The sequence below is a fragment of the Orcinus orca genome, chromosome 1 (assembly GCF_937001465.1).
Source record: "Orcinus orca chromosome 1, mOrcOrc1.1, whole genome shotgun sequence".
Lineage (NCBI taxonomy): Eukaryota > Metazoa > Chordata > Mammalia > Artiodactyla > Delphinidae > Orcinus > Orcinus orca.
Window position 1 is genome coordinate 106572911 of NC_064559.1, and position 27668 is coordinate 106600578.

Genomic DNA, 27668 nt, shown 5'->3' on the forward strand with positions numbered 1-27668 from the left:
ATTATAGAACAGAATATCCCCATCTTTGTCAGCCACGATCAACAAATACCAACTTATGGCTGAACTTGTTTTACTATAATCCACTCACTTACCTTTTCCTATATTCTTCAAAGCAAATCTCAGACATCACATTTCATCTGTAATTAGTTCAGCATGTTTCCCTAAATGAGGACTCTTTTTGAAAGTATTATCATCATAGCATTATAATTATTCATAAATTAATTCAAAATCTTTAATATCATAAAATAGTGTTCAAATTTCCCGTTATTGTTTTTGTTAGTATTCTTTCTTGGGATCCAAATAAAATCCACAAACTGTGATCACTAGGATATGTGTTTAAGTCTTTTACATATGTTTCCCCTCAGTTTCTTCCTCCCTCCCTCCCTTCCTTCCTCCCTCTGTTCCTTCCTTCCTCCCTTCCTCTCTCTCTCTCTTGCTCTCTCGCTCTTGCTCTAGCTCTCTCTTGGTCTTTTGCTGTCCTTTTTTTCTTTCTTTTTAATCATTCATTTGTTAAAGAAACTGAGTTGTTTGTTCTGTAGCATTCTGACAATCTAAATTGTATAACTGGGTGTACTTTAATCACTTCTTCTGTCCTCCATTCTTTCTTTTTGGTGGTAGAATCTACAGCAGTGCTGTAATGTAATGAAAATGCAAGTCACATATGTAATTACAATTTTTCTAGTAGCCACAATGAAAAATAAAAAGTATAAGCACACAACAATACAAATATAATCTTCTACATAGCTAATTAATACTACACATTAAAGGAAATATAATTCTACCAAAGTTTTAAAGTTGTGTTTAATAGAAGAATATTGTGCATGTCTTCAGCTTTTAAGTTTACATTCACATGAATTATAAATTAAATATAATTAAAATCCACTTCCTCAGTCCTACTAGCTACATTCTAAGTGTTCAACAGCCATATGTGTCTAGTGGCCCCTATTTTGGACCTGGCAGATACAGAGACGGATGAGATTCACATTTGCTATCTTGGCAAGACTACCTCAGAAGTGGTGTGTGCTCTCTGGTCAGGAGGCACATCAAGTCTTGAGTGTCTCTTCTAATAATATTAGCAGCCCTCGGACTTCAAGGCCTAGATCCATTAACTGTTATGTGGAGTAAAAGGGTGATATTCCGTGGTCATGTATTATTTAAGTGGAACACTTCTATAAAAAGAAACTTCCCCTAAATACTGTTTAGTTACTTAGTGGTACCCTCTGTAAAGAAAACTGCAGCTTAATGAGCAATTCCCCAAGCATCCTCTGTGGTCACCAGTTAGTTTATTTCTTTTTTTTTTCCCCTGTGCTAATATGAATTCAAAGTTTCAAACACATTGAAGTATTTCAATTCATGGCAATATAGTCTTCACTGATACTCCAATTATCCTCTCTTTCATCAGGGAAAGTGACTTTAAGCTGGCTCCTTCATCCTTTTGATAAGATCCTAATAGTCTTTGAGACCTTTCCTGATATCAGTATGACAAGGTGCTTCTGTCTCATCCTGAATATTTTCTGCCCCTGAGTTGGACTCAGTCATTTCTCTAAGAATCTCTGGTTTCTTTTTATGCAAAACATTATTCTCAAGTCAAATTGTGTAACCTAAAGATACTCGTTGGAATTGGTTTATTTCTAGGTCTTTCCAGTGGACAGAGCTAGGAAATACTCATATTTGTATTTATGTATTCACATATATCCACATTCACAATTCAAATTCAGAACTACAGGCTTTTTATTGAATGTCTATCGTACATCTGCATCTCTTTTCTCTAATACCAGTATTTTTGTTTTTAAGGACACTGGGCGTAATAGAAATACAATATCTTTTACAGTCTCCTTTGTTTTCTCCCGCATTATACAGACAAAAGAATAAAGAAATACTAACAATGCCAATAATAACACAACTGAGAAAAGCAGTTTTAAAAATTTTGTCACAGTCCTGGGGTATATATAAATTATTGTGTTTTATGGTCTTTTCGGAGCGTTCTTATCCATATGCTTGTTCCACAAAAGGCATACACAGGTTCATTTGTTACATTGTGTTTTCAATGTCTAGAAGTGACATTTAAAAGATTAATTTAATTTGATAATGATAAAAAATGAATGTGGTTTCCAACTCAAATCTAACCAAACAAGGCATATTCACTATAGTCTAGCCTTGACTTAAGATCTGCAACTGTCCCAAAGGCCTGGGTGGAGGTGGGTCAGGGATCCCTGCTCTCCTCGGACACCGGAATCCTTGGCCTTCCTCCTTCTTCTGGCCGAGCTTGGAATGAAATGACGAGATTTCCTGGAGTCAAGGTTCAAATCTTAGCCTAACAGCGGCTTTCCTTGTCCAATTTAGACTTCGGAGTGAGAAATTCTGAAAAAAATCGGTACAAAATGGAATAGAATCAATTAAAATTCGGAATAAGGTAGGGCACCTGAATACAATACAGTACTTCCCATCCAGGCCTGGAAACCTCGACCCGAAAGCTAAGACGCTGTCACCCTGGCTGCTCAGCGACGTCACAGCCCCGCACCGCGACCCTTTTACTCACAGGGACACGCGCGCAGTTAGTTACAAGACGTGCGGTGCGAAGCCCCCTCGCGGGGCAGGACGCAGTGGGCGCAGCCTCTGTTTTTTGCCCCCGCGACCCAGGGTGACCCAATGATGGGGTGCCACCGGCTCGGTCGCTGCGCGCCTGGCCCGGGGCCTCCGATGGCCAGCGACGGGCAGAGTCGCCGGGGCCCAGCGGAGATGCCGCGGGCTCGTCTCCGCACCTGCCCGCCCTGTCCGTATGGAGCGCGCGAACCTCCCCGCTCCGGGACGCGGGAGTGGGAAAGCACGTCCCATCTGAGGAGTAAAAAAAAGTCCCCTTCTTCTAGTTAAAGAGAAAGGTCCCACCGAGATTTGAACTCGGATCGCTGGATTCAGAGTCCAGAGTGCTCACCATTACACCATGGAACCCTCTGCCACCTGCTCTGCTGCTCCCGCTACTGAGCCTGGCCGCACACAGCCCCGGGGACCCAGGAGCGGCCTCCCGCCGAGCACTCTCGTTATCCCGCCCCGAACCTGCGATGGCAGAAAGCGCCTGACTCGCGTGGCCGCGGCCGTCTCTTTTAGGTTTCCACCCGGTGAAAAGACACGAAATCCATTTCAAACGAACGATAAGGAAATGTGTTCAGGGTTTCTCCCCAGTCCACCTGCGCTGTGAGCGACCCTAGTTTTTTCTCCTGAGAAAATCCCCGCCCGAGAACACAAAACTTTTTTCCCCTTTTTTCCCAGTTGCTCTCTTCCCGCTGCTCTGGAAGGTCGGAACATGCTCAAACAGACTTCGAGATGCCGTGAGAAGTTCTTTTTTTTGAGATCGCGGGGCGCTGCCAGTTTCGTTCAAGCAAAAAGTGTTCTATTTCTGTTAATATCGGATCGGAACCGGAAAACGTTTGATTACGTGGTATCCAGCACCACCGCTGTAATCGTGCGTCAGAAACACACTGAAAACAAATACCACGCAGGAAAATGGTTTATCACAGGGCCGAAGAGAAAAACGCTCTTACAGCGCCAGACTCCACGATAGTAAGGAAAACGGGGGATGAGGGAGAGAAAAGGGGAGCATACGGGGGACATGAAAATTACACGGAAACAATAAAGCGCCCAACCCACTACTGCAATGCAGAAACTAAAAACAAGGCGATCATAACTTAACACAACTTACTTTTAAATTTACTTATCTGTTCATTTTTTTTTTTTTCCTGTGTGCGGGTGTCTGCAGCATGGGAGGATCTTATCTCTTACTGAAGTGTACAAACTTCAAACACGGAAATTCAATAGCTATAGCTAACAGGCCTACGTTGTTCTGCGGGAGCTGGATAATGCTACAACTCCAATCTTTGTTTTCAGTACTAGTAGACACATTTTTAAATACTGAGCTGAAAAAAATATTGCAGTACATGCAATTATTACGCTTTTAAGATTAGTTTAACTAGTTAGTTCTTCTATTATAACACCAATTGCTGGGGGAAAGCGCGCACGCAGTCCCCCACTACCACAAATTATGCAGTCGAGTTTCTCCCATTTAGAGAAATCGCAGGCGTCAGCACACTCGCAGTGCAATGAATGAGCCTCATCCTGGGAAAACCACCTTAGTGATCATGGTATCTCCCCTGCCAGGTAAGTATGAACCGTTTGCCCCACCACCCAGTACAGCCTTAGACGCCTACACTGTACACACACGCTCCCCACCCACCCTCCGCACCCCCTCCCCTTCCACGCCTCTCAGCCCTCCAAACTACTCTGCTAATAAAATCCAAGCAACTCTGCTAATAAAATCCAAGTAACTTCTCCGGAAAACTTCCACAGCCCGGGAAGTGGCTCGCGGGGAATTGTACCCATAAGCTGCAAGATTTACATAAGCCAAGCCCCATTCCCGACCGCTTAGGCGGCTCCTCTCCTCCAACCCCCGCCCTGTCCCCGCCCTGCCGAGATGACCAATGGGCGGGCCGACTGCTGAAGGGGAAGTGACGTCACCATGGCCGCCCACTTCGGGAGCCCACCAAGCCGAGGTAACATGCCTCTTACCCTTTATCTGAGATACCGGCGGATTTTGCCAGCCTCCTCGAATTCTTACCTTTTGTCCTGTGTTACACGCCGGGGAAAGGAATTCTGGGATCGTGTGTTACGCTGATCCAAAAATTTTTTAAGTAGTAAAGAAGTTGTAAAACAATGGATACAAGTATATATTTATGTATGTGTTTTGTGTATAAACATACAGATTCAGGGTTACATCTCAGAGTGCTACTCGGTGTATCTTCTGTGCACGTCTTTCCTACTTCATTCTCATGGTATCCCAGGGACCATGTTTTTCCTTTCCCCACCATACAGAATACAAGAAATGAAGATTCTGAAAAAGAAGCTGATGACCAAGGGATGATAAGGGATAGAAAGATGAAGTGTTTGCTTGAAGAGTGAGGTTTGTTTGTTTGTTTTCTCTTACTGGGTAAGACTGGGTTAGACCTGAGGGCGGGGAGCGGGGAGACTGCCGAAAGCAGGCAACTTGTGTTTTCAGACCAGAGAGCAAGGAGTGGCGTAACTTGATTCTTGAGGGTGCCTTTTGTTGTAGTTTCTTAGGACAGGGCCGAAAGTAAGCTCATCACACGAGATGAATTGTGCCAAAGCACAGCAGTAGAGGGCTGCCGCTCGCTCAGGCAAAACAGCGCCGTCTGTCCTGCTGTGGTAACTTTTATTAAAGCATTATCTAGGTTTACACTTTAAGACTTGTTTTCTTAACATTTCAGAAGTGCCAAAGCAGCAACCTATGTTTTTATTAATTATACAAGCAATAATTGGCTTTCGTGAGCACCTGCCGTGCTTCGTCCTTGAGCGCAAGAACAGCACAAAGTTCCCACCATTATTTTGATTATACTGAAGTAGCACAAAGACATTTCCTTGCGTTCCCACCACTCTGATTATACTGAGGACATCTCATGGATCAGTGCCCAAAGCACTCAATGCTTCTTTTGCAGGCCCCCGGTTTGCCGGGGGCGGGGGGCGCTCGAAGCATTCAGAACTGTTCACAACTCTGGCTTATTCGCCAGCCCCCAGTTTGCTGGGGGGGGGGGGCTCATGGGTCACGTCTCCTTTCCATGTCCTCAGTTATCCCACTACAGCCTTTGGCTTAAGGGGGAAGCTGACTCTTCCGGAGAATCCTGGAGCTGACAGCAAAGGAACTCAGCGCCCAGCCAACTTCCAGGAAGAAGCTTCCTTTCTTCCCCCTGCTTTCCCCCTTTCCCCTCCTTTCTCTCTCTGCAGCCATCAGAAATAAGCTCTGGCTCGTTTCATCTGAAACATACTTTATTCCAGGGATAGTAATAGCTCAGAGAATCTCCAGCAAACTGGAGAACCAGACTGTACAAACAGGGAAGAATAAGAAAGGCCAATGGAAGGGAGCACACAGACGAAATGGGAAGGACACTAGTGCCCCCTGCTGAGTGACAGACCCTGTAGCTTTGCACAGGTGACACTACTGGCCCTGGACACTAGACAGCTCCAATGGTTCCATGACTTCTGCTGCACCTGGTCGGTGTTAAACTAAGGATCTTGAGGTAGGGAGATTCTTCTGTTGCAGGGGACAGAAAAAATTTCCCCGGGGCCTACTCCTTGTGTCTCTCAACTCCTGTCAAATGCTGGAGTAGTTGTTGCTGATGGGGATTGGCCAGCTCTCGGTAATAGACCCACATCTTAGCCCCTAGGAAAACTAAGTCAGCGAGTGCGTGATCCTTAAAAGTTGCAGAATGTGGGAAGTTCCTCATACAAAGGGGGCTCAGATACTAGATGGCCTAGATATGACAAAAGACCCTCCTGTGCCCAACACCCTGCAGCCAGCCCTGTGGGGAGCATTATAAATCCAGTTATGAAGCCCCTGCTACCCTGTCCCAAACATACACCCGTGAACACCCAATTTTGGATGGTGTTAGACTTTTACCCTGAGCACAGGGTGAGGGTTTCGACTCCTTATATGGTGATGGTTGATATATCACTCAGTATTATTTACATTATCTACACTGAGATTTGAAAAGTTTGAAAGTTCACATTTCTGGGGATAGAGTAATTGTTCTAAAGCCATGGTAACAAATAGCCACCAGAACTGGTTTTTAAATCCTATCTACCAGTGTCCACTGTAGGAGTTTCCTGTTGCTATTGTAACACATTACCACACACTTAGTGGCTTAAAACAACACACATTTTTTATCTTATGGTTCTGGAGATCAGAAGTCCAAGATGCATCTCACTGGGCTAAAATCAATCTGACAGTGGAGGTGAGGTTCTTTCTGGAGGCTCTAGGGGAGAATCTCTTTCTTTGCCTTTTCCAGCCTCTTGAAGATGCCCACATTCTACTCTCACAGCCCCTTCCATCTTCATAGCCAGTCACAGCTGATCAGGTTATTCTCACAATGCATTATTCTGAGACCAAATCTTCCTCCCTCTTTCACTTATATGGACCCTTGTGATTCCATTGGACCCTCCAGGATAATCTCCCCATCTCAAGGTCCTTAATTTAATCACACCTGCAAAGTCTCTTTTGCCATGTCAAGTAACATGTTCACAAATTCCAGGGACCAGGATGTGGACATCTTTGGGGAAGCATTATTCTGCCGCCACAGCCAGTCTCCTCAGTGAACACATTTCTGCAAACATATCAGTCAGTGGTGGCCCCTCTCTTCTGAAAGTCAGCCAGGTGAGAACAACTGAGTCCACTGCCTTTGAGTGTCAGCCAGTCAACAGCCGTGCCCCGTGTTGAGGCATTTGAGTCAGAGAGAGAGAAGGAGAAAGTCTGTAGGGAGAGGAATCTGAGGCCCCAGTGACTGGGAAGTTCCCAGGGACCAGAGCTGAGAGCTGCAAACACCTTCATGGGAGGAGGAGGCTGGAGAGGGTGTTAAGAACTGAATGTATGTGTTCCACCACCTGCCCCCCAAATTCATATCTTGAACCCTAATCCCTGTGGGGCTGTATTTGGAGAAGGGGCCTTTAAGGAAGTAATTAAGATTAAATGAGGTCATAAGCTTGGAGCCCTGATCTGACAGGATTAATGTCCTTAAATGAAGAGAGCTTGGGTCCTGCCCTATCCCAGCTCAAGCAAGGAGAAAAGGCCATGTGAGGACCCAGAGAGGCATCTGCTGTCTACAAGCCAGGAAGAGAGCTCGCAGCAGAAACTGAATTGGCAGGAACTTCCAATCTTGATCTTGGACTTCCAGTCTCCAGAATGTGTGAAAACAGATTTCTGGTTAAGCCACCCTGTCTATAGTATATTTTTCTGGAAACCCAAGCTGACTAATACAGATGGTCGCTTAGCCATTGGCCTAAGCAGCTTCTCCTACGTGGTCCTTTCTGGGATCTGCCCCAGTTTTGTTCATTTCTTGTAATTAGCACTCACCACCTGCTTTGCCCTTCTTAAGGGTGATCCATGACTTTGGAATGAGGATTGATCACCTGGTTTAGGATTTCAATAGCATAATTTGCCACATGTAGCAATGACCTGCACCAAGGATCTTCTTAGAATTTCTTTTGAATGAGTTTGACATCTTCCCAAATTTCAACCTAGCATGACTTGGACAGCTGGACTGAGATTCTGCAGAGTGACCCCATGACCCCATGTGGCCTGCATTTCCTTTTCTCAGGAGAGATTTCCGTGCTTTGGACTCTCCAGAACCACAGACCAGGGTTTGGCTGCTGGTAAGGGATCTGTGCCTAGCTCTGGGGAAACCTAGGGAGAAAGGAAAGATCCCCAGAATCAAGGCATGGGAGGCTGCTCTTGTGGGGATAAAGGAGTCTGGAGGATGAGAGGGGAGGCTGGGGGGTGTGTGTGTCCAGCATGAGGTCAGGGGAAGTTCAAGAGAGGGCAGCTGCCATTCTGGGACCAGAGGCTAGAACCTCCATGGCATTCACGCTCTGGCCATCATCCTCCTTATTCTTCCTCAGCTTCTGCCTCCCCCTTCCTCGCCATCCTCCCCTATCTTCTCCCCAGGCTTTTTTGTTCCCACTCCTCCTTCTTGTTCCTGCCCCTCTTGCTCCCATCCTCCCATCCCTTCCCCCCGACCCCCAGAGCAGGCCAACATGGGAAGGGACTGCCCCAGTCTGAGAGGACGACGAGGGAGTATCTTCCACCAGCCTGAGAAACACAAACACATTGCTCTCTGGTCAGAACCTGGTTTGGAGGAGACAGAGCAAGATGGCTCTGCCTGAGGAGCTCATCCTCCACAGCCAACCCAGGCAGCACGGGCCTTAGGCCGACCCCGGGGATGTGTGGCCAAAAGTCAGGAAGCTCTGGACATGGATTGCTGACATCTGGTCCACAAGATTCCGGACAAGTTAATATCTTGGTGCCTGCCTTCTTTACAAGGCAAGTTCCAAGGGAAGGACTGTGGCTCCCCTTCCTGGCCGCCTGGCGAAGGCACACAAGGATCCCTCTGTTCATGCAAGCGTGGGTCTGAGAAAACCCTCCCATCTGTTCCACGGAGACCAGCTGAAAGTTCATAGTGAGAAGTTAGTGGCGTCCCAGGTGCACCGACTCTACCACCACCTTCACCTCCTCCACCACGCACTCTTTGTCTCCGATGAGATTTCTACCATCAGAGTCAGCCTTGGAGGGGGGAAAAGGCCACACTTTGGAAAAAAAAAAAAAAAAAGATCTAAAGAGACTAGTACTTGTGCAATTTTATGGACAGCAGTGAAGCACTCCTAGGGTTCTAAGCTGACTTTATCTTGATTCACTGGTCTAGATTGTGCCTTCAGGTAGTGTCTTATTTTAACTAAACTTTGTTGAAATTAGAGAAGTTCTTTTCTTCATAGTTCCAATATTAGTTGGCATCTGAGTTAATAGTTTTGTGACCAGCAGAATAATACTGTCTCCCCCAGGATGTGCCTGCTGTAATTCCCCCACCTGTTCATATATTACACCACATAGGAAAGGCAACTTTGCAGATGTGATTCGGGTAAAGACCTTGTGATGAGATTATCTTGGGCCATTCAGGTGGGCCCCATGAAATTACATGGGGCCTTAGAATTGAGAGGCAGAAAAGGTCAAAATGGTGTGAAATTAGAAGGACTCTACCTGCTGTTCTGGTTTTGAAGTTGTAGGAAGGGGTCAAAAGCCAAAGAATGTGGGAGACGTCTAAAAACTTGCTAGGAAAGCAAGGAAAGAGATTATCCCTTACAGCCTCCAGAAGGTAAAGCAGTTCTGTTGACCCCTTGATTTTAGTCCAGTGAGATCTTTGTTGGACTCCTAACCTACAGAATTGTAATATAATAAAAGTGTGTTCTTTTAAGACACTAAAGTTATGGTCACTTGTTACAGCAGAAATAGAAAACCAATTCAGTAAATGTCTAGCATATTCACTTTAGCAGTAATAAGATCTGGGGGATATAATAAACCCTGTATAAATTCTACAGGTTGTTTGCCTGTCTTAGGTTGACAGATCAAGAGATATTTGTACATGTTTGGGCTTCCCTGGTGGCACAGTGGTTAAGAATCTGCCTGCCAATGCAGGGGACACGGGTTCGAGCCCTGGTCCGGGAAGATCACACATGCCGCGGAGCAACTAAGTTCATGTGCCACAACTAATGAGCCTGTGCTATAGAGCCCGCGAGCCACAACTACTGAAGCCCGTGCACCTAGAGCTCATGCTCTGCAACAAGAGAAGCCACCGCAATGAGAAGTCCTCGCACCGCAATGAAGAGTAGCCCCCACTCGCCGCAACTAGAGAAAGCCCATGCAGCAACGAAGACCCAAAGCAGCCAAAAATAAATAAGTAAAATAAATAAATAAATAAAATAAATTTATTTTAAAAAGATGTTTGTACATGTTTGAAGCATTACATTAGGTACCTGCCATCTTTCTTCCTTTCCATTTTTTTTCCTAAAGGGCTCACCCTATTTCCTGCACAGGACCCGACATGGTTCTCATTTGAATTATGGCAAGTTGGAAGACATTGGTGGTCATGCAGGTTGATTTTATTTTTAAGAATGAGTTCTGTTTCTGACATAAAGAGGAAAAGAATGTAAGTTATGAAAAGTTAAATATTAAATATCTTCCATTCCAAAGATACATTTTTTGCAACTTCTTTAATAGGGTAAAGAACTACATTTCAAAGGGTGAAACACAAGAATGGCTATTGGGAATTTTCCCCATAAGTAATTTGTGACTTGATCCTGACCAGCTCTGAGATCTGTATGATTCATGTTGTTGCTTTCATAAATGTTATGTCCATAAAATGGAGTTCTTAGAAGCAATATTTGAGTTCTCCACTGGATTTAGGAAGAATTGCTGGGATGCTTGAATAACTGCAGAGCAAGAGGCCCTCAAATTTTCCTACTTTGTCTTTAAGTAATACTTCATAGTTTGGCTGACTTTTCATCCATTCTGCTGATTCTGTCAGTGAGATCCTCTTTATTGACAGCCAAAGGCACTCATGGAAAATGCTTAAACAACCAAGTGTAAAAGCAGAAGTTGAGGTCACTTCATCTACTATGAAAGTGGGGCATGTCTCTATCTCAGACCTGAGTCTGTTGATGGATGTGTTTGTTATTGTTGTTGGTGGTTGTGATCATGGTTGAATTTTTTGTTTGTGTTGTTGTTTGTTTTAATTTATTATTACCTCTAGGGTATAATTGTGGAATGATAGCTTTATTTTAATTCTGGAATGCAAAAGAACATAACTAAGGTCTTTTCCCAAAGGAAGATCTTAAGTTCGTTACGTCAACATTTATGGTGTGACTTAAACACTTTTCAGTTAAAGTTTCTTAATTAAAGGAAAAGAAATGTATTTATAATTTTGATTCAGTGTTATCGAGCAATGTGTTTTAAACTGTGATCTGTAGCCCACCTGCATCAGAAACATCTGCTTGTGTTTATGTGAAAAATGTAGACTCTAGGGCCCCACGCCAATGAAATCTCTTGGGATTGGAGCCCAGGAAGTAGCTTCTATAATCTCCACAGCTGATTCTAAGGTACTCTAAATGTAAGAACTACCCTTTTATATTTTTAGACTGGAGATTTTTACAAAATGACAGGAGAGTAAATCATTCTTTTAAACTTAGACTTCAAGCATTAGACGGTGAGGTGAGCTCTTAGTGCCAGTTTGTCTTTCCTTTTCTCACCCGCTCAGTCTAAGGACTGGTGCAGAAATGGGAAACAAAACAGGCAGTGAAAACTTTTTATCTCTTTATATACATTTCCCTTTAATAGCCACCAGAAGGACTTTCATTTCCTCACACTGACCCTCTCCGTCAGTTATGTTGGCCGTTAACATATCACTATAGCAACACATATAAATATATATTATACATTTATACACACATAATCACATTCTAAGCACTGTGAAGACACAGATTAGGCTTTAGCACAACTGGGAACCTCACACATGTCACTTAAAAATGATCACTGGTTTGCTTTACACAAGACTTCCAATGAGCTTGGTGTGGCCATTAGTCCCCAAATCACAGGGTGAAGTTAGGATGACAAAACAAGACACCATACTTAGAGAGACGTCAGTACACTTCTTGGAGATCATAAAAGAATAGAAATAGGAGGTCTAGGCTAAGCATAAGATGGCATCTGGGAGTCACTGCTCTCACCACGTGGATTCAAAGAACTCAGGTGCTGCAGTGTAGACCAATGCCCAGCCTGTGACCCAGCTGTGCTGGCCCCGGGTCAGGTCGTGGGGCCCCTGCCAACACTGTCCTGCAGGGCACCGCTGCTCAGTCCTGAGCTTTTCGATCTGCCGTGGAACTCCAGTGTGGGGACCACATGCTCCATTGCTGGGAAGCAGGTCCTATTTCCCCTGAGTTGACCCTCAGAGGATGAGGTGAGAAATGTGCTGTTGCTGGTTCCCAAGCCCCTGGGGCGTTCAGAAGCAGTGCCACAAGGTCTTCTACAAACTGTGCCTGTTTTGCTTAGTGCTGGGCCCGGTGGACCTTGGCTGGTTATTCCTCAACTGCAGGAGAGGCCCTCTGCCTTTCGCCCTGCCCCACCAGGCCACATCTCTGACTCCTTCCAGACCCTCCAGCAGGTGTGGAGGAGTGGGGCCCAGATCCTCCTCAGCAGACAGGGAGCTGTGAAGAAGGGGGGCACCCCATCCTCCCTGCAGTTTTAAGGACCTCTGGTGGCTTCGCTTCTTGCCTCTGATGGCTCCTGGAAGGCAAGGGTCACAGGACTGGAGTGCATGGCAGAGCCCTTAGGGATTTCGCCTGGAGGCCAAAATACCACAGTCAAAGTAAGACTCCATTATCAGGCACTGCTGGTGGCTAACAGAGGCTGGAGAGGGATCTGAGTGGTGACAGAAGCCAGGAGCACGGTGAGAGCCTGTCACGAGGATGAGCTGAGGGGACGCGCTGAGGTCTGGAGGAGCAACTGGGGCCACCAGGTTGGAGAAGCTTCGCACCACCTCCTGAGGTCATATCTCTGCTCAAAGCCACTGCACACCAGGTGGCCGGATCCTACCACTCCCTCTTCAGGGGCCAGTTCACTCTCCAATTCACTTTGGAGCAAAAGGATGGCTTTTGCAATCTCCCAGGAAAGGAAATGCTTAGTATGAAACAGGCATATATAGAAGCAGCCTGTTGTAGGAAGGAGAGGACATTTTGCAGGGACGTCCTCCTATTAAAGTTTATGTTCTGTTTACTTGATGAGGAGGGGGAGGGGCCAGGTCAGCAGGGACCTCAGAGATCATCTAACTCTAGTGCCCCCTCTTATAGATGAGGGTCAGCAGGCTCACAGAGACTGGGGCCAGCCAAAGCCACACAGCCACTTAGCGACAAGCCTGGGATTAGATCCCAGGCTTGGGGCCTTTCTAGTGGACTAGGGGAAGTAGAGAGGAAACTTCCAAACTGGTGAAGCCAGTAAGTATGAGAGGTTGTTGGGTTACCTTTGCTGGGAGAGGAATGAGTCTTCATAGAGGCAATGTTGTGAGTGTTCTTCTAAAAAGGCTCAGGAAAGAAAGGAATCATCAGAGGAAAACGTAAGGAATTACCACAAAAAAAAAAAAAAAAAAAAATCATGGCCCAGCCCCTTTTCACACTGCGGGCTCCATATTCTCTGAGGAACATTTAGGAACATTCTTAGGAATATGCTCAATAGCTTATGGCAAAGCTTTAAAGTCCAAGGTAAAAGTGTTATTTTCTGATTTTTTTCTTTTTTCTTTTATTTTTAATTGAAGTATAGTTGACATACAATGTTATGTTAGTTTCTGGTGTACAGCACAGTGATTCAGTGATATATATTCTTTTTCATATTCTTTTCAATTATGGTTTATAACAGAAGATTGAATAGTGTTCCCTAAAAACAGTACGACCTTCTTTTTTATCTAGTTTTCTGCTTTATTTATAGTTTGTATCTGCTAATCCCAAATTCCTAATTTATCCATCCCCCACCAGCTTTCCCCTTTGGTAACCATAAGTTTGTTTTCTATGTCCATGAGCCTATTTCTCTTTTGTAAATAAGTTAATTTGTGTCATATCTTAGATTCCATATATAAGTGATATCATATGATATTTGTCTTTCCCTTTCTGACTTACTTCATTTAGTATGATAATCTCTAGGTCCATCCATGTTGCTGCAAATGGTATTATTTCATTCTTTTTTATGGCTGAGTAATATTCCATTGTGTATATCTACCACATCTCCTTTATCCATTCATCTGTTGATGCACCTTTAGGTTGCTTCCATGTCTTGGCTATTGTAAATAGTACTGCTGTGAACCTTAGGGTGCATGTATCTTTTCTTTTTTTTTTTTTTTTAACATCTTTATTGGGGTATAATTGCTTTACAATGGTGTGTTAGTTTCTGCTTTATAACAAAGTGAATCAGTTATACATATACATATGTTCCCATATGTCTTCCCTCTTGCATCTCCCTCCCTCCCACCCTCCCTATCCCACCCCTCCAGGCTGTCACAAAGCACCGAGCCAATATCCCTGTGCCATGCGGCTGCTTCCCACTAGCTATCTACCTTACATTTGTTAGTGTGTATATGTCCGTGACTCTCTCTCGCCCTGTCACACTCACCCTTCCCCCTCCCCATATCCTCAAGTCCATTCTCCAGTAGGTCTGCGTCTTTATTCCTGTCTTACCCCTACCCCTTCATGACATTTTTTAAAATTAAATTCCATATATATGTGTTAGCATACGGTATTTGTCTTTTTCTTTCTGACTTACTTCACTCTGTAAGACAGACTCTAGGTCTATCCACCTCATTACAAATAGCTCAATTTCATTTCTTTTTATGGCTGAGTAACATTCCATTGTATATATGTGCCACATCTTCTTTATCCATTCATCCCATGATGGGCACTTAGGTTGTTTCCACCTCCGGGCTATTGTAAATAGAGCTGCAATGAACATTTTGGTACATGACTCTTTTTGAATAATGGTTTTCTCAGGGTATATGCCCAGTAGTGGGATTGCTGGGTCATATGGTAGTTCTATTTGTAGTTTTTTAAGGAACCTCCATACTGTTCTCCACAGTGGCTGTATCAATTTACATTCCCACCAACAGTGCAAGAGTGTTCCCTTTTCTCCACACCCTCTCCAGCATTTATTGTTTCTAGACTTTTTGATGATGGCCATCCTGACTGGTGTGAGGTGATACCTCATTGTAGTTTTGATTTGCATTTCTCTAATGATTAGTGATGTTGAGCATTCTTTCATGTGTTTGTTGGCAATCTGTATATCTTCTTTGGAGAAATGTCTATTTAGGTCTTCTGCCCATTTTTGGATTGGGTTATTTGTTTTTTTGTTATTGAGGGACATGAGCTGCTTATAAATTTTGGAGATTAATCCTTTGTCAGTTGCTTCATTTGCAAATATTTTCTCCCATTCTGAGGGTTGTCTTTTGGTCTTGATTATGGTTTTCTTTGCTGTGCAAAAGCTTTGAAGTTTCATTAGGTCCCATTTTTAAATTTTTGTATTTATTTCCATTACTCTAGGAGGTGGGTCAAAAAGAATCTTGCTGTGATTTATGTCACAGAGTGTTCTGCCTATGTTTTCCTCTAAGAGTTCGATAGTTTCTGGGCTTACATTTAGGTCTTTAATCCATTTTGAGCTTATTTTTGTATATGGTGTTAGGGAGTGATCTAATCTCATACTTTTACATGTACCTGTCCAGTTATCCCAGCACCATTTATTGAAGAGGCTGTCCTTTCTCCATTGTATATTCCTGTTTCCTTTATCAAAGATGAAGTGACCATGTGTGCATGAGTTTATGTCTGGGCTTCCTATCTTTTAGTATGATCTATCTTTCTGTTTTTGTGCCAGTACCATACTGTCTTGATTACTTTAGCTTTGTAGTATAGTCTGAATTCAGGGAGCCTGATTCCTCCAGCTCCGTTTTTCGTTCTCAAGATTGCTTTGTCTCTTCGGGATCTTTTGTGTTTCCATACAAATTGTGAAATTTTTTGTTCTAGTTCTGTGTAAATGCCAGTGGTAGTTTGATAGGGATTGCATTGAATCTGTAGATTGCTTTGGGTAGTAGAGTCATTTTCACAATGTTGATTCTTCCAATCCAAGAACATGGTATATCTCTCCATCTATTTCTATCACATTTAATTTCTTTCATCAGTGTCTTATAATTTTCTGCATACAGGTCTTTTGTCTCCATACGTAGGTTTATTCCTAGATATTTTATTCTTTTTGTTGCAATGGTAAATGGGAGTGTTTTCTTGATTTCACTTTCAGATTTTTCATCATTAGTGTGTAGGAATGCCAGAGATTTCTGTGCATTAATTTTGTATCCTGCTACTTTGCCAAATTCATTAATTAGCTCTAGTAGTTTTCTGGTAGCATCTTTAGGATTCTCTATGTATAGTATCATGTCATCTGCAAACAGTGACAGCTTTACCTCTTCTTTTCCGATTTGGATTCCTTTTATTTACTTTTCTTCTTTGATTGCTGTGGCTAAAACTTCCAAAACTATGTTGAATAAGAGTGGTGAGAGTGGGCAACCTTGTCTTGTTCCTGATCTTAGTGGACATGCTTTCAGTTTTTCACCATTGAGGACGATGTTGGCTGTGGGTTTGTCATATATGGGCTTTATTATGTTGAGGAAAGTTCCCTCTATGCCTACTTTCTACAGGGTTTTTATCATAAATGGGTGTTGAATTTTGTCGAAAGCTTTCTCTGCATCTATTGAGATGATCATATGGTTTTTCTCTTTCAATTTGTTAATATGGTGTATCGTGTTGATTGATTTGCATATATTGAAGAATCCTTGCATTCCTGGAATAAACCCCACTTGATCATGTTGTATGATCCTTTTAATGTGCTGTTGGATTCTGTTTGCTAGTATTTTGTTGAGGGTTTTTGCATCTATGTTCATCAGTGATATTGGCCTGTAGTTTTCTTTCTTTGTGACATCCTTGTCTGGTTTTGGTATCAGGGTGATGGTGGCCTTGTAGAATGTGTTTGGGAGTGTTCCTCGCTCTGCTATATTTTGGAAGAGTTTGAGAAGGATAGGTGTTAGCTCTTCTCTAAATGTTTGATAGAATTTGCCTGTGAAGCCATCTGGTCCCGGGCTTTTGTTTGTTGGAAGATTTTTAATCACAGTTTCAATTTCAGTGCTTGTGATTGGTCTGTTCATATTTTCTATTTCTTCCTGATTCAGTCTTGGCAGGTTGTGCATTTCTAAGAATTTGTCCATTTCTTCCAGGTTGTCCATTTTATTGGCATAGAGTTGCTTGTAGTAACCTCTCATGATCTTTTGTACTTCTGCAGTGTCAGTTGTTACTTCTCCTTTTTCATTTCTAATTCTATTGATTTGAGTCTTCTCCCTTTTTTTCTTGATGAGTCTGACTAATGGTTTATCAATTTTGTTTATCTTCTCAAAGAACCAGCTTTTAGTTTTGTTGCTCTTTGCTATCATTTCCTTCATTTCTTTTTCATTTATTTCTGATCTGATTTTTATGATTTCTTTCCTTCTGCTAACTTCGGGGTTTTTTTGTTCTTCTTTCTCTAATTCCTTCAGGTGCAAGGTTAGGTTGTTTATTCGAGATGTTTCCTGTTTCTTAAGGTAGGATTGTATTGCTATAAACTTCCCTCGTAGAACTGCTTTTGCTGCATCCCATAGGTTTTGGGTCGTCGTGTCTCCACTGTCATTTGTTTCTAGGTATTTTTTAATTTGCTCTTTGATTTCTTCAATGATCACTTCGTTATTAAGTAGTGTATTGTTTAGCCTCCATGTGTTTGTATTTTTTACAGATCTTTTCTTGTAATTGATATCTAGTCTCATAGCATTGTGTTTGGAAAAGATACTTGATACAATTTCAATTTTCTTAAATTTACCAAGGTTCGATTTGTGACCCAAGATATGATCTATCCTGGAGAATGTTCCATGCGCACTTGAGAAAAATGTGTATTCTGTTGTTTCTGGATGGAATGTCCTATAAATATCAATTAAGTCCATCTTATTTAATGTATCATTTAAAGCATGTGTTTCCTTATTTATTTTCATTTTGGATGATCTGTCCATTGGTGAAAGTGGGGTGTTAAAGTCCCCTACTATGAATGTGTTACTGTCGATTTCCCCTTTTATGGCTGTTAGTATTTGCCTTGTATACTGTGGTGTTCCTATGCTGGGTGCATAAATATTTACAACTGTTATATCTTCTTCTTGATTCGATCCCTTGATCATTCTGTAGTGTCCTTCTTTGTCTCTTCTAGTAGTCTTTATTTTAAAGTCTATTTTCTCTCATATGTGAATTGCTACTCCAGCTTTCTTTTGTTTTCCATTTGCATGAAATATCTTTTTCCATCCCCTTACTTTCAGTCTGTATGTGTCTCTAGGTCTGAAGTGGGTCTCTTGTAGACAGCAAATATATGGGTCTTGTTTTTGTATCCATTCAGCCAATCTGTGTCTTTTGGTAGGAGCATTCAGTCCATTTACATTTAAGGTAATTATCGATATGTATGTTCCTATTCCCATTTTCTTAATTGTTTTGAGTTCGTTATTGTAGGTCTTTTTCTCCTCTTGTGTTTCTTGCCTAGAGAAGTTCCTTTAGCAGTTGTTGTAAAGGTGGTTTGGTGGTGCTGAACTCTCTCAGCTTTTGCTTGTCTGTTAAGGTTTTAATTTCTCCATCAAATCCGAATGAGATCCTTGCTGGGTAGAGTAATCTTGGTTGCACGTTTTTCTCCCTCATCACTTTAAATATGTCCTTCCAGTCCCTTCTGGCTTGCAGAGTTTCTGGTGAAAGATCAGCTGTTAACCTTATGGGGATTCCCTTGTGTGTTATTTGTTGTTTTTCCCTTGCTGCTTTTAATATGTTTTCTTTGTTTTTAATTTTTGACAGTTTGATTAATATGTGTCTTGGTGTATTTCTCCTTGGATTTATCCTGTATGGGACTCTCTGTGCTTCTTGGACTTGATTAACTATTTCCTTTCCCATATTAGGGAAGTTTTCAAGTATAATCTCTTCAAATATTTTCTCAGTCCCTTTCTTTTTCTCTTCTTCTTCTGGAACCCCAATAATTCGAATGTTGGTGCACTTAATGTTGTCCCAGAGGTCTCTGAGACTGTCCTCAGTTCTTTTCATTCTTTTTTCTTTATTCTGCTCTGCAGTAGTTATTTCCACTATTTTGTCTTCCAGGTCACTTATTTGTTCTTCTGCCTCAGTTATTCTGCTATTGATCCCATCTAGAATATTTTTAATTTCATTTATTGTGTTGTTCATCATTGTTTGTTTCATCTTTAGTTCTTGTAGTTCCTTGTTAAATGTTTCTTGCATTTTGTCTATTCTATTTCCAAGATTTTTGATCATCTTTACTATCATTATTCTGAATTCTTTTTCAGGTAGACTGCCTATTTCCTCTTCATTTGTTAGGTCTGGTGGGTTTTAATCTTGCTCCTTCATCTGCTTTGTGTTTTGCTGTTTTCTCATTTTGCTTATCTTACTGTGTTTGGGGTCTCCTTTTTGCAGGCTGCATGTTTGTAGTTCCCGTTGTTTTTGGTGTCTGTCCCCAGTGGCTAAGGTTGGTTCAGTGGGTTGTGTAGGCTTCTTGGTGGAGGGGACTAGTGCCTGTGTTCTGGTGGATGAGGCTGGATCTTTTCTTTCTGGTGGCCAGGTCCACGTCTGGTAGTGTGTTTTAGGGTGTCTGTGGATTTATTATGATTTTAGGCAGCCTCCCTGCTAATGGGTGGAGCTGTTTTCCTGACTTGCTAGTTGTTTGGCATAGGGTGTCCATCACTGTAGCTTGCTGGTCATTGAGTGAAGCTGGGTGCTGGTGTTGAGATGGAGATCTCTGAGATATTTTTGCCATTTGATATTATGTGGAGCTGGGAGGTCTCTTGTGGACCAGTGTCCTGAAGTTGGCTCTCCCATCTCAGAAGCACAGGACTGACTCCTGGCTGCAGCACCAAGAGCCTTTCATCCACACGGCTCAGAATAAAAGGAGAAAAAGTAGAAAGAAAGAATTAGTAGAAGTAGAAAGAAAGAAAGAAAGAAAGAAAGAAGTGAAGGAGGGAAGGAGGGAGGAAGGAAGGAAGGAAGGAGGGAAGGAAGGAAAAAAGAAAGAAAGTACAATAAAGTAAGATAAAATATAATAAAGTTATTAAAATAAAAATATAATTATTAAGAGAAAAAAAATTTTAAAAAGGCAAAAACAAACAAAGAAAAAAACGGATGGCTAGAACCCTAGGACAAATGGTGGAAGCAAAGTTATACAGACAACATCTCTCACAGAAGCATACACATACACACTCACAAAAAGAGGTAAAAGGGAAAAAATCATAAATCTTGCTCTCAAAGTCCACATTCTCAATTTGAGATGATTTGTTGTCTAAAGGAGGGAAGGAAGGAAAGAAAGAAAGAAAGAAAGAAAATAAAGTAAAATAAAGTTATTAAAATAAAAAAATAATTATTAAGGAGAAAAAATTTTAAAAAAATGGACAGATAGAACCCTAGGACAAATGGTGGAAGCAAAGCTATACAAACAAAATCTCATACAGAAGCATACACATACACACTCACAGAAAGAGGAAAAGGGGAATAAATCATAAATCTTGCTCTCAAAGTCCACCTCCTTAATTTTTCTTTTTCCATCCCCTCACTTTCATTCCGTATTTGTCCCTAGGTCTGAAGTGGGTCTCTTGTAGATAGCATATACATGGGTCTGTTTTTAATATCCATTCAGCAAGCCTGTGTCTTTTAGTTGGAGCATTTAATCCATTCACATTTAAGGTAATTGTCAACATGTACGTTCCTATGACCATTTTCTTAATTGTTTTGGGTTTGTTTTCGTAGGTCATTTTCTTCTCTTGTGTTTCCCACTTAGAGAAGTTCCTTTAGCATTTTTTTCTAGATCTGGTTTGGTGGTGCTGAATTCTCTTAGCTTTTGCTTGTCTGTAAAGCTTTTGATTTCTCTGTTGAATCTGAATGAGATCCTTGCTGGGTAGAGTAATCTTGGTTGTAGGTTCTTTCCTTCCATCACTCCCTTCTGGCTTGCAGAGTTTCTGCTGAGAAATCAGCTGTTAACCTTTTGGGATTTCCTTTGTATGTTATTTGTCATTTTTCCCTTGTTGCTTTTGATAATTTTTCTTTGTCTTTAATTTTTGTCAATTTGATTACTATGTGTCTTGTTGTGTTTCTCCTTGGGTGTATCCTGCCTTGAACTCTCTGTGCTTCCTGGACTTGGATGGCTATTTCCTTTCCCATGTTAGGGAAGTTTTCAACTATAATCTCTTCAAATATTTTCTTGGGTCCTTTCTCTCTCTCTTCTCCTTCTGGGACCCATAAAATGCAAATGTTGTTGTGTTTAATGTTGTCCCAGAGGTCTCTTAGGCTGTCTTCATTTCTTTTCATTCTTTATTCTGTTCCACAGCAGTGAATTCTACCATTCTGTCTTCCAGGTCACTTATCCATTCTTCTGCTTTCATTATTCTGCTATTGATTTCTTCTAGTGTATTTTTCATTTCAGTTATTGTATTGTTCATCTCTGTTTGTTCTGTAATTCTTCTAGGTGTTTGTTCTTTAATTCTTCTATGTCTTTGTTAAGCATCTTCTAGATCTTTGCCTCCATTCTTTTTCCGAGGTCCTGGATCATATTCACTATCACTATTCTGAATTCTTTTTTCTGGAAGAATTCTTTTTCTGCCTATCTCCACTTCATTTAGTTGTTTTTCTGGTGTTTTATCTTGTCCCTTCATTTGGTACATAGTCTTTTGCCTTTTCATTTTGTCTGTCTTTCGGTGAATGTGGTTTTTGTTCCACAGCCTGCAGAGTTGTAGTTCTTCTTGCTTCTGCTGTCTGCCCTCTGGTGGATGAGGCTATCTAAGAGGCTTGTGCAAGCTTCCTGATGGGAGGGATGGGTGGTGGGTAGAGCTGGGTGTTGTTCTGGTGGGCAGAGCTCAGTAAAAGTTTAATCTGCTTGTCTGCTGATGGGTGGGACTGGGTCCCTCCATGTTGGTTGTTTGACCTGAGGCGACCCAGCCCTGGAGGCTACAGGCTCTTTGGTGGGGCTAATGGCAGACTCCGGGAGGGCTCACACCAAGCAGTACTTCCCAGAAGTTCTGCTGCCAGTGTCCTGGTCCCCGCGGTAAGCCACCGCCACCCCCCACCTCTGCAGGAGGCCCTCCAACAGCAGCTGTTAGGTACAGTTCAGTCTCCCATGGGGTTACCACTCCCTCCCTGGGTCCTGATGCACACACTACTTTGTACATGTCCTCCAAGAGTGGAGTCTCTTCTTCCCCCAGTCCTGTCAAACTCCCGCAATCAAATCCCACCAGCCTTCAAAGTCTGATTCTCTAGGAATTCCTCCTCCCGTTGCTGGACCCCGTGGTTGGGAAGCCTGACATGGGGCTCAGAACCTTCACTCCAGTGGGTGGACCTCTGTGGTATAAGTTCTCCAGTTTGAGAGTCAACCACCCAGCAGCAATGGGATTTGATTTTATTGTGATTGCACCCCCGCTACCATTTCATTGTGGCTTCTCCCCTGTCCTTGGATGTGGGGCTTCTTTTTTGGTGAGTTCCAGTGTCCTCCTGTTGATGATTGTTCAGCAGTTGTGATTCTGGTGCTCTTGCAAGAGGGAGTGAGCACACGTCCTTCTACTCTGCCATCTTCCCATCATTTTCTCCCTTTATATTTGTTAGTATTTTTTAATGTATTTAGGTGCTCCTATATTGGGTTCATATATGTTAATGAGTGTAATATCCTCTTTTTGTATTGATCCTTTTATCATTATACAGTGTCCTTCTTTCTCTTTCTTTATGGCTTTTGTTTTAAAGTCTATTTTGTTTGATATAGTATTCTTATCCTCACTTTCTTGTCATTTCCATTTGCATGAAATATTTTTTTCCATCTCCTTACTTTCAACCTATGTGTGTTCTTCACCCTAAAGTGGGTCTCTTGTATGCAGCATATTTTTTTTTTATCAAATGTACCACTCTATGTCTTTTGATTGGAGCATTTAGTCCATTGACATTTAAGGTGATTATTGATAGTTAGGTATTTATTGCTACTTTAAACCTTGTTTTCCATTTGATTTTGTATTTCTTCTTTGTTGTTTTTCTGTTTGTTGTTTGATGATTGTCTTATGTATTATGCTTGTCTTCTCCTTTTGATTTTTGTGAATCTATTGTATTTTTTTTTGAGGGTATTAAATTGTTTATTTATTACACATGATAATGGATGATACACAAGCTTCATTCCCATCTATATCTGGTACCATAATCCAATTTAGATATATTGCATAGGATGTGCCAACAATCATATATTAATAATCAAAAAAACTCCATGACTTGGCTTGGGTGACCCTTTTCACAGTGAGCTCCAGGTCACAACGCAGTAACTGTCAGTTCAACGACACCAAAGTTTCAGAAGACAATAGTTTCTCTACCAAAGCAGGTTGTAACTAAATTTCTTTTTTTTTTGTAAATAAATTTTTGATGGAACCTGGCATCACCCTGAAGGAATACTAACTTCACACTGTTGGGGTAGTTTACCAAAATGGTTTCAGAGTAGACTAACTTTACACAGCACATTAAAAAAAAAAGACACATTTATTCAGCGTCATGATCAGACTATTACATTTAGCAATCAACAGCATGGGTGCAAAAAAAAAAATCTACATTAAAACCCTTTGTTGGAATGCTTTACACTTTCCACAGGACAGAAACTAAAATAACCTGTTATACAATTAGTCACAAATACAGTCCTCAAGTTTTTTTGCCCATACACATGAGTATTGTCTAAAACATGTCTTCTTTGTAGCAGTGAGGCCCTGCCACCACTGTGCTTGGCTGAGTTCACAAATTTGTTGTAACCTGTAGCTTCTCTGTCACTTCTCTGGCTCTCCTCTCCTGCTAAGCTTTGTTTCCTGGCAGTAATCAAAACCTTCTGCCACTTCCATAGCTACTGCTGGTGCTGGAACCACCATAGCCACCTTGGTTTTGGGGTTTGGCAAAGTATTGGCCTCCACCACCATAGGGGCCAGAACTTCTGCCTCCAAAGTTTCCTCCTTTCATGGGTCCAAAATTTGAAGATTGATTGTTGTAACTGCCAAAATCATTGTAGCTTCCACCACCTCCAAAATTACTTCCATCATTACCAAATCCATTATAGCCATCCCCACTGCCACCATATCCACCACCACCATGGCTACCACCAAAGCCACCTCGACCACTGAAGTTTCCTCCATGACCAAAGTTGTCATTCCCACCAAAACCACCTCCACGACCACCACCAAAGTTTCCAGAACCACTTTGACCTCTTTGGCTGGATGAGGCACTAGCCATCTCTTGTTTAGATAGGGCTTTCCTTACTTCACAGTTGTGGCCGTTCACAGGGTGGTATTTCTGAATGACAATCTTGTCTACAGAGTCATGGTCATCAAAGGTTACGAAAGCAAAGCCTCTCTTTTTGCCACTGCCTCGATCAGTCATGATTTCAATCACTTCAATTTTCCCATACTGTTCAAAATAATCTCTTAGATGATGTTCTTCAGTGTCTTCTTTAATACCACCAATAAAAATCTTTCTCACAGTTAAGTGGGCACCAGGTCTTTGAGAATCTTCTCTTGAGACGGCCCCCTTTGGTTCCACAACTCTTCCATCCACCTTGTGTGGCCTTGCCTTCATGGCCGCATCCACCTCCTCCACAGTGGCATATGTGACAAACCCGAAGCCTCTGGAGCGTTTGGTGTTTGGATCCCTCATTACCACACAATCTGTGAGCGTTCCCCACTGCTCAAAATGGCTCCTCAGACTCTCATCGGTTGTTTCAAAGCTCAAACTTCCGATGAAGAGCTTCTGCAGCTGTTCGGGCTCTTTGGGTGACTGACTTAGACGTGACGGCAGTGGAGGAGGGGCGAGACGTCAACGATGCTTACTCGGCGGCGTCCACGAGCAGAAAAGCTATTGTATGTTTTTGATTTGTGGTTACACTGTTTTTCAAGTATATTAACCCATTACTATATCTACTTGCTTTAGACCTGTAGTCATATAGGCTCGAACACATTCTAAAAAAAGATCTACCTTTTCTTACTCTCTCCCCCACATTTTATGATTTTGATGTCTTCTTTTACAGCTTCATGTTTATCCCTTTTGCTGCTCATTGTAGTTACCATCACTTTCACAAACTTTTTTTTGATTTTTAAAAAATCTGTGTACTAGCTTATTTAAGTGATTTACTTTCCAGTTGTGATTTTCTTTCCTATAGATTTCTGCTTTTTTTCTATTTAGACAAGGTCTTTCAATATTTTGGGGGGAAGTAAGCTTAGTATTGCTGAATTCTTTTAGTGTTTGCTTGTCTGAGAAATTCGTTATCTCTTCTTCTATTCTAAATGATAATCTTGCTGTGTAGAGTATCCTAGGTTGCAGGTTTCCCTTTCAGGACTTTGAGTATATCTTGCACTCCCTTCTGTCCTGCTACATTTCTGTAGAGAAATCAGCTGATAGCTCTATATGGGGGTTCCTTTTTAATTAACTCTTTGTGTTTCTTTGCTATGATTAGAATCCTCTCTTTAACTTTTGCCATTTTAATTATAATATGTCTTGGCATAGGTCTGTTTGGGTTCATCTCTTTGGGACCCTCTGTTCTTCCTGTAACCGGATATCTGTTTCCTTCTTTAGGTTTGTGAAATTTTCAGCCATAATTTCTTACATTTTTGATCCCCTTTTCTCTTTCTTTTCCTTCTGGGATGCCAATTATGCATAGCTTGGCACACTTTATATTATCCCACCAGTCTAGTATATTGATTTCATTTTTTAAAATTTGTCTTTCTGTCTGCTGTTCTGATTGGGTGATTTTCATTATTCTATCTTCCAGATCACTTATTTGTTCTTCTTATCCAGCTTGCTATTTATTGCCTTTAGCTCAGCTTTTGTCTCAGCAAATGAGTTTTCAAATTTTAATTGGCTCCTCTTTATAGTTTCTAGTTCCTTCTTACAGTAATCTGAATTTCTGTCAATAGTCTTTCTTAATTCCTTCAGCATTTTCATTACCTCCTTTTTGAACTCGAGGTCTAGTAGACTGGAGAGGTCACTTTCATTGTTCTTTCAGGGGAATTCTCTTGATCTTTTAATGGGGAGTGGATCCTCTGCTTCTTCATTTCATTTATATTTCTCTGACTCTATGAGTTTAGGAGAAACAGCTATCTACTGTGGTCTTTTTTTTTTTAACATCTTTATTGGAGTATAATTACTTTACATTGTTTTGTTAGTTGCTTCTGTATAAGAAAGTGAACCAGCTATACGTATACGTATATCCCCATATCCCCTCCCTCTTGCATCTCCCTCCCACCCTCCCTATCCCACCCCTCTAGTTGGTCACAAAGCACGAGCTGATCTCCCTGTGCTATGTGGCTTCTTCCCACTAGCTATCTATTTTACATTTGGTAGTGTATATATTGTCAATGCCACTCTCTCACTTCATCTCAGCTTACCCTTCCCCCTCCCTGTGTCCCCAAGTCCATTCTCTACATCTGAGTCTTTATTCCTGTCCTGCCCCTAGGTTCGTCAGAACCTTTCTTTTTTAAATTAGATTCCATATATATGTGTTAGCATATGGTATTTGTTTTTCTCTTTCTGACTTACTTCACTCTGTATGACAGACTCTAGGACCATCCACCTCACTACAAATAACTCAATTTTGTTTCTTTTTATGTCTGAGTAATATTCCATTATACATATGTGCCACATCTTCTTTATCCATTCATCTATCAATGGACACTTAGGTTGCTTCCATGTCCTGGCTATTGTAAATAGTGCTGCAATGAACATTGGGGTTCATGTGTCTTTTTGAGTTATGGTTTTCTCTGGGTATATGCCCAGTAGTGGGATTGCTGGGTCATCTGGTAGTTCTATCTACTGTGGTCTTGAAGGGCTGTTTTTTTTTTTTTTACATCTTTATTGGAGTATAATTGCTATACAATGGTGTGTTAGTTTCTGCTTTATAACAAAGTGAATGAGTTATACATATACATATGTTCCCATATCTCTTGAAGGGCTGTTTTTATGTGGGAGCATCCCTGTGTAGCCTCTGTGACTCTAATATTTTTGCTGCAAGGGCTATTTTTAGTATGGATTCCTGCCTTGTCTTTCCTCAGTGTGTGCTGGCCATTATCCCCTTGATAGGGCATGTAATTGTTGTGGTGACCAGAGCTTGCACTGGATGTTTAGTGCGGCCTCCTCTTTGCTCTGTGGTTGTCACAGCCCTGTTCAACGCAGGGTCTCCTCCCCAGTTGTTGAAGTAGACACCCCCAGATCCATTTCTGAACTGTGGTGTGAGGTACGTGGGACTGGAGCACCCCTGCTGGGAGAGGAGCCACTGAGTATTCATCTTTAGAGGCTTTCCACTGGAAAGTGCACTCTGTGGTGTTGCCTGTCACCTCTTGTGTGGGATCACAAAGTACACTGTTTTTGACACTGCCCTTGGCCTTGCTTCAACCATGGGAATTCAGGCAACTGGCCCAGGTGTCTGTCAGTCACTGTGCTCACAAAGCCACTAGCACAGATCCATTGGCACAGAACCGCTGAAGTCAGGCACCAGGACTACCATAGTTGTGTGCCTGGACCCGCTGTGGGAGCTACTGAGTCAGCTCAGATCCTGGCTCCATCTCCACATATATGTGCCAGAAGAGCCTGCAGCCAGCCCATATCACAACACCCACCCTAGCCATAGGATAACCAGTAAACTGCTCAGATGTCCTGCA

The 27668-nt window shown here is 42.0% G+C and overlaps 1 protein-coding gene, 2 long non-coding RNA genes and 2 other non-coding genes across 7 annotated transcripts; 1 reads left to right on the forward strand and 4 right to left on the reverse strand.

Moving 5' to 3' along the window:
• Positions 1–1713: 1713 nt before the first annotated feature.
• On the reverse strand, positions 1714–3667 carry LOC117203147 (uncharacterized). 2 transcript variants are annotated; one of them, XR_004485786.2, is made up of 2 exons: positions 3055–3667; positions 1714–2361 (listed from the first exon to the last, which is right to left on the reverse strand). It is a non-coding gene; the product is annotated as an uncharacterized LOC117203147 (long non-coding RNA). The 2 variants fall into 2 exon arrangements; XR_007473598.1 differs by having other exon boundaries at positions 2933–3667.
• On the reverse strand, positions 2878–2949 carry TRNAQ-CUG (transfer RNA glutamine (anticodon CUG)). Its single transcript has one exon. It is a non-coding gene; the product is annotated as a tRNA-Gln (tRNA).
• A 294-nt stretch (positions 3668–3961) lies between the features above and the next one.
• Positions 3962–11166, forward strand: LOC117203149 (uncharacterized). Of its 2 annotated transcripts, none has more exons than XR_007473600.1 (3): positions 3962–4544; positions 4864–4951; positions 10025–11166. It is a non-coding gene; the product is annotated as an uncharacterized LOC117203149 (long non-coding RNA). The 2 variants fall into 2 exon arrangements; XR_007473599.1 differs by lacking the exon at positions 3962–4544 and adding an exon at positions 4552–4726.
• Positions 3997–4160, reverse strand: LOC117203217 (U1 spliceosomal RNA). The gene has a single exon (XR_004485911.1). It is a non-coding gene; the product is annotated as a U1 spliceosomal RNA (small nuclear RNA).
• Positions 11167–23110: 11944 nt separating the features above from the next.
• On the reverse strand, positions 23111–24831 carry LOC117201966 (heterogeneous nuclear ribonucleoprotein A1-like; the record flags this gene model as incomplete). The annotated part of the gene is made up of 1 exon (XM_033431329.2): positions 23111–24831. A coding segment is annotated over one exon (987 nt), but the record flags the coding sequence as incomplete, so codon positions are not given.
• Positions 24832–27668: the final 2837 nt, after the last annotated feature.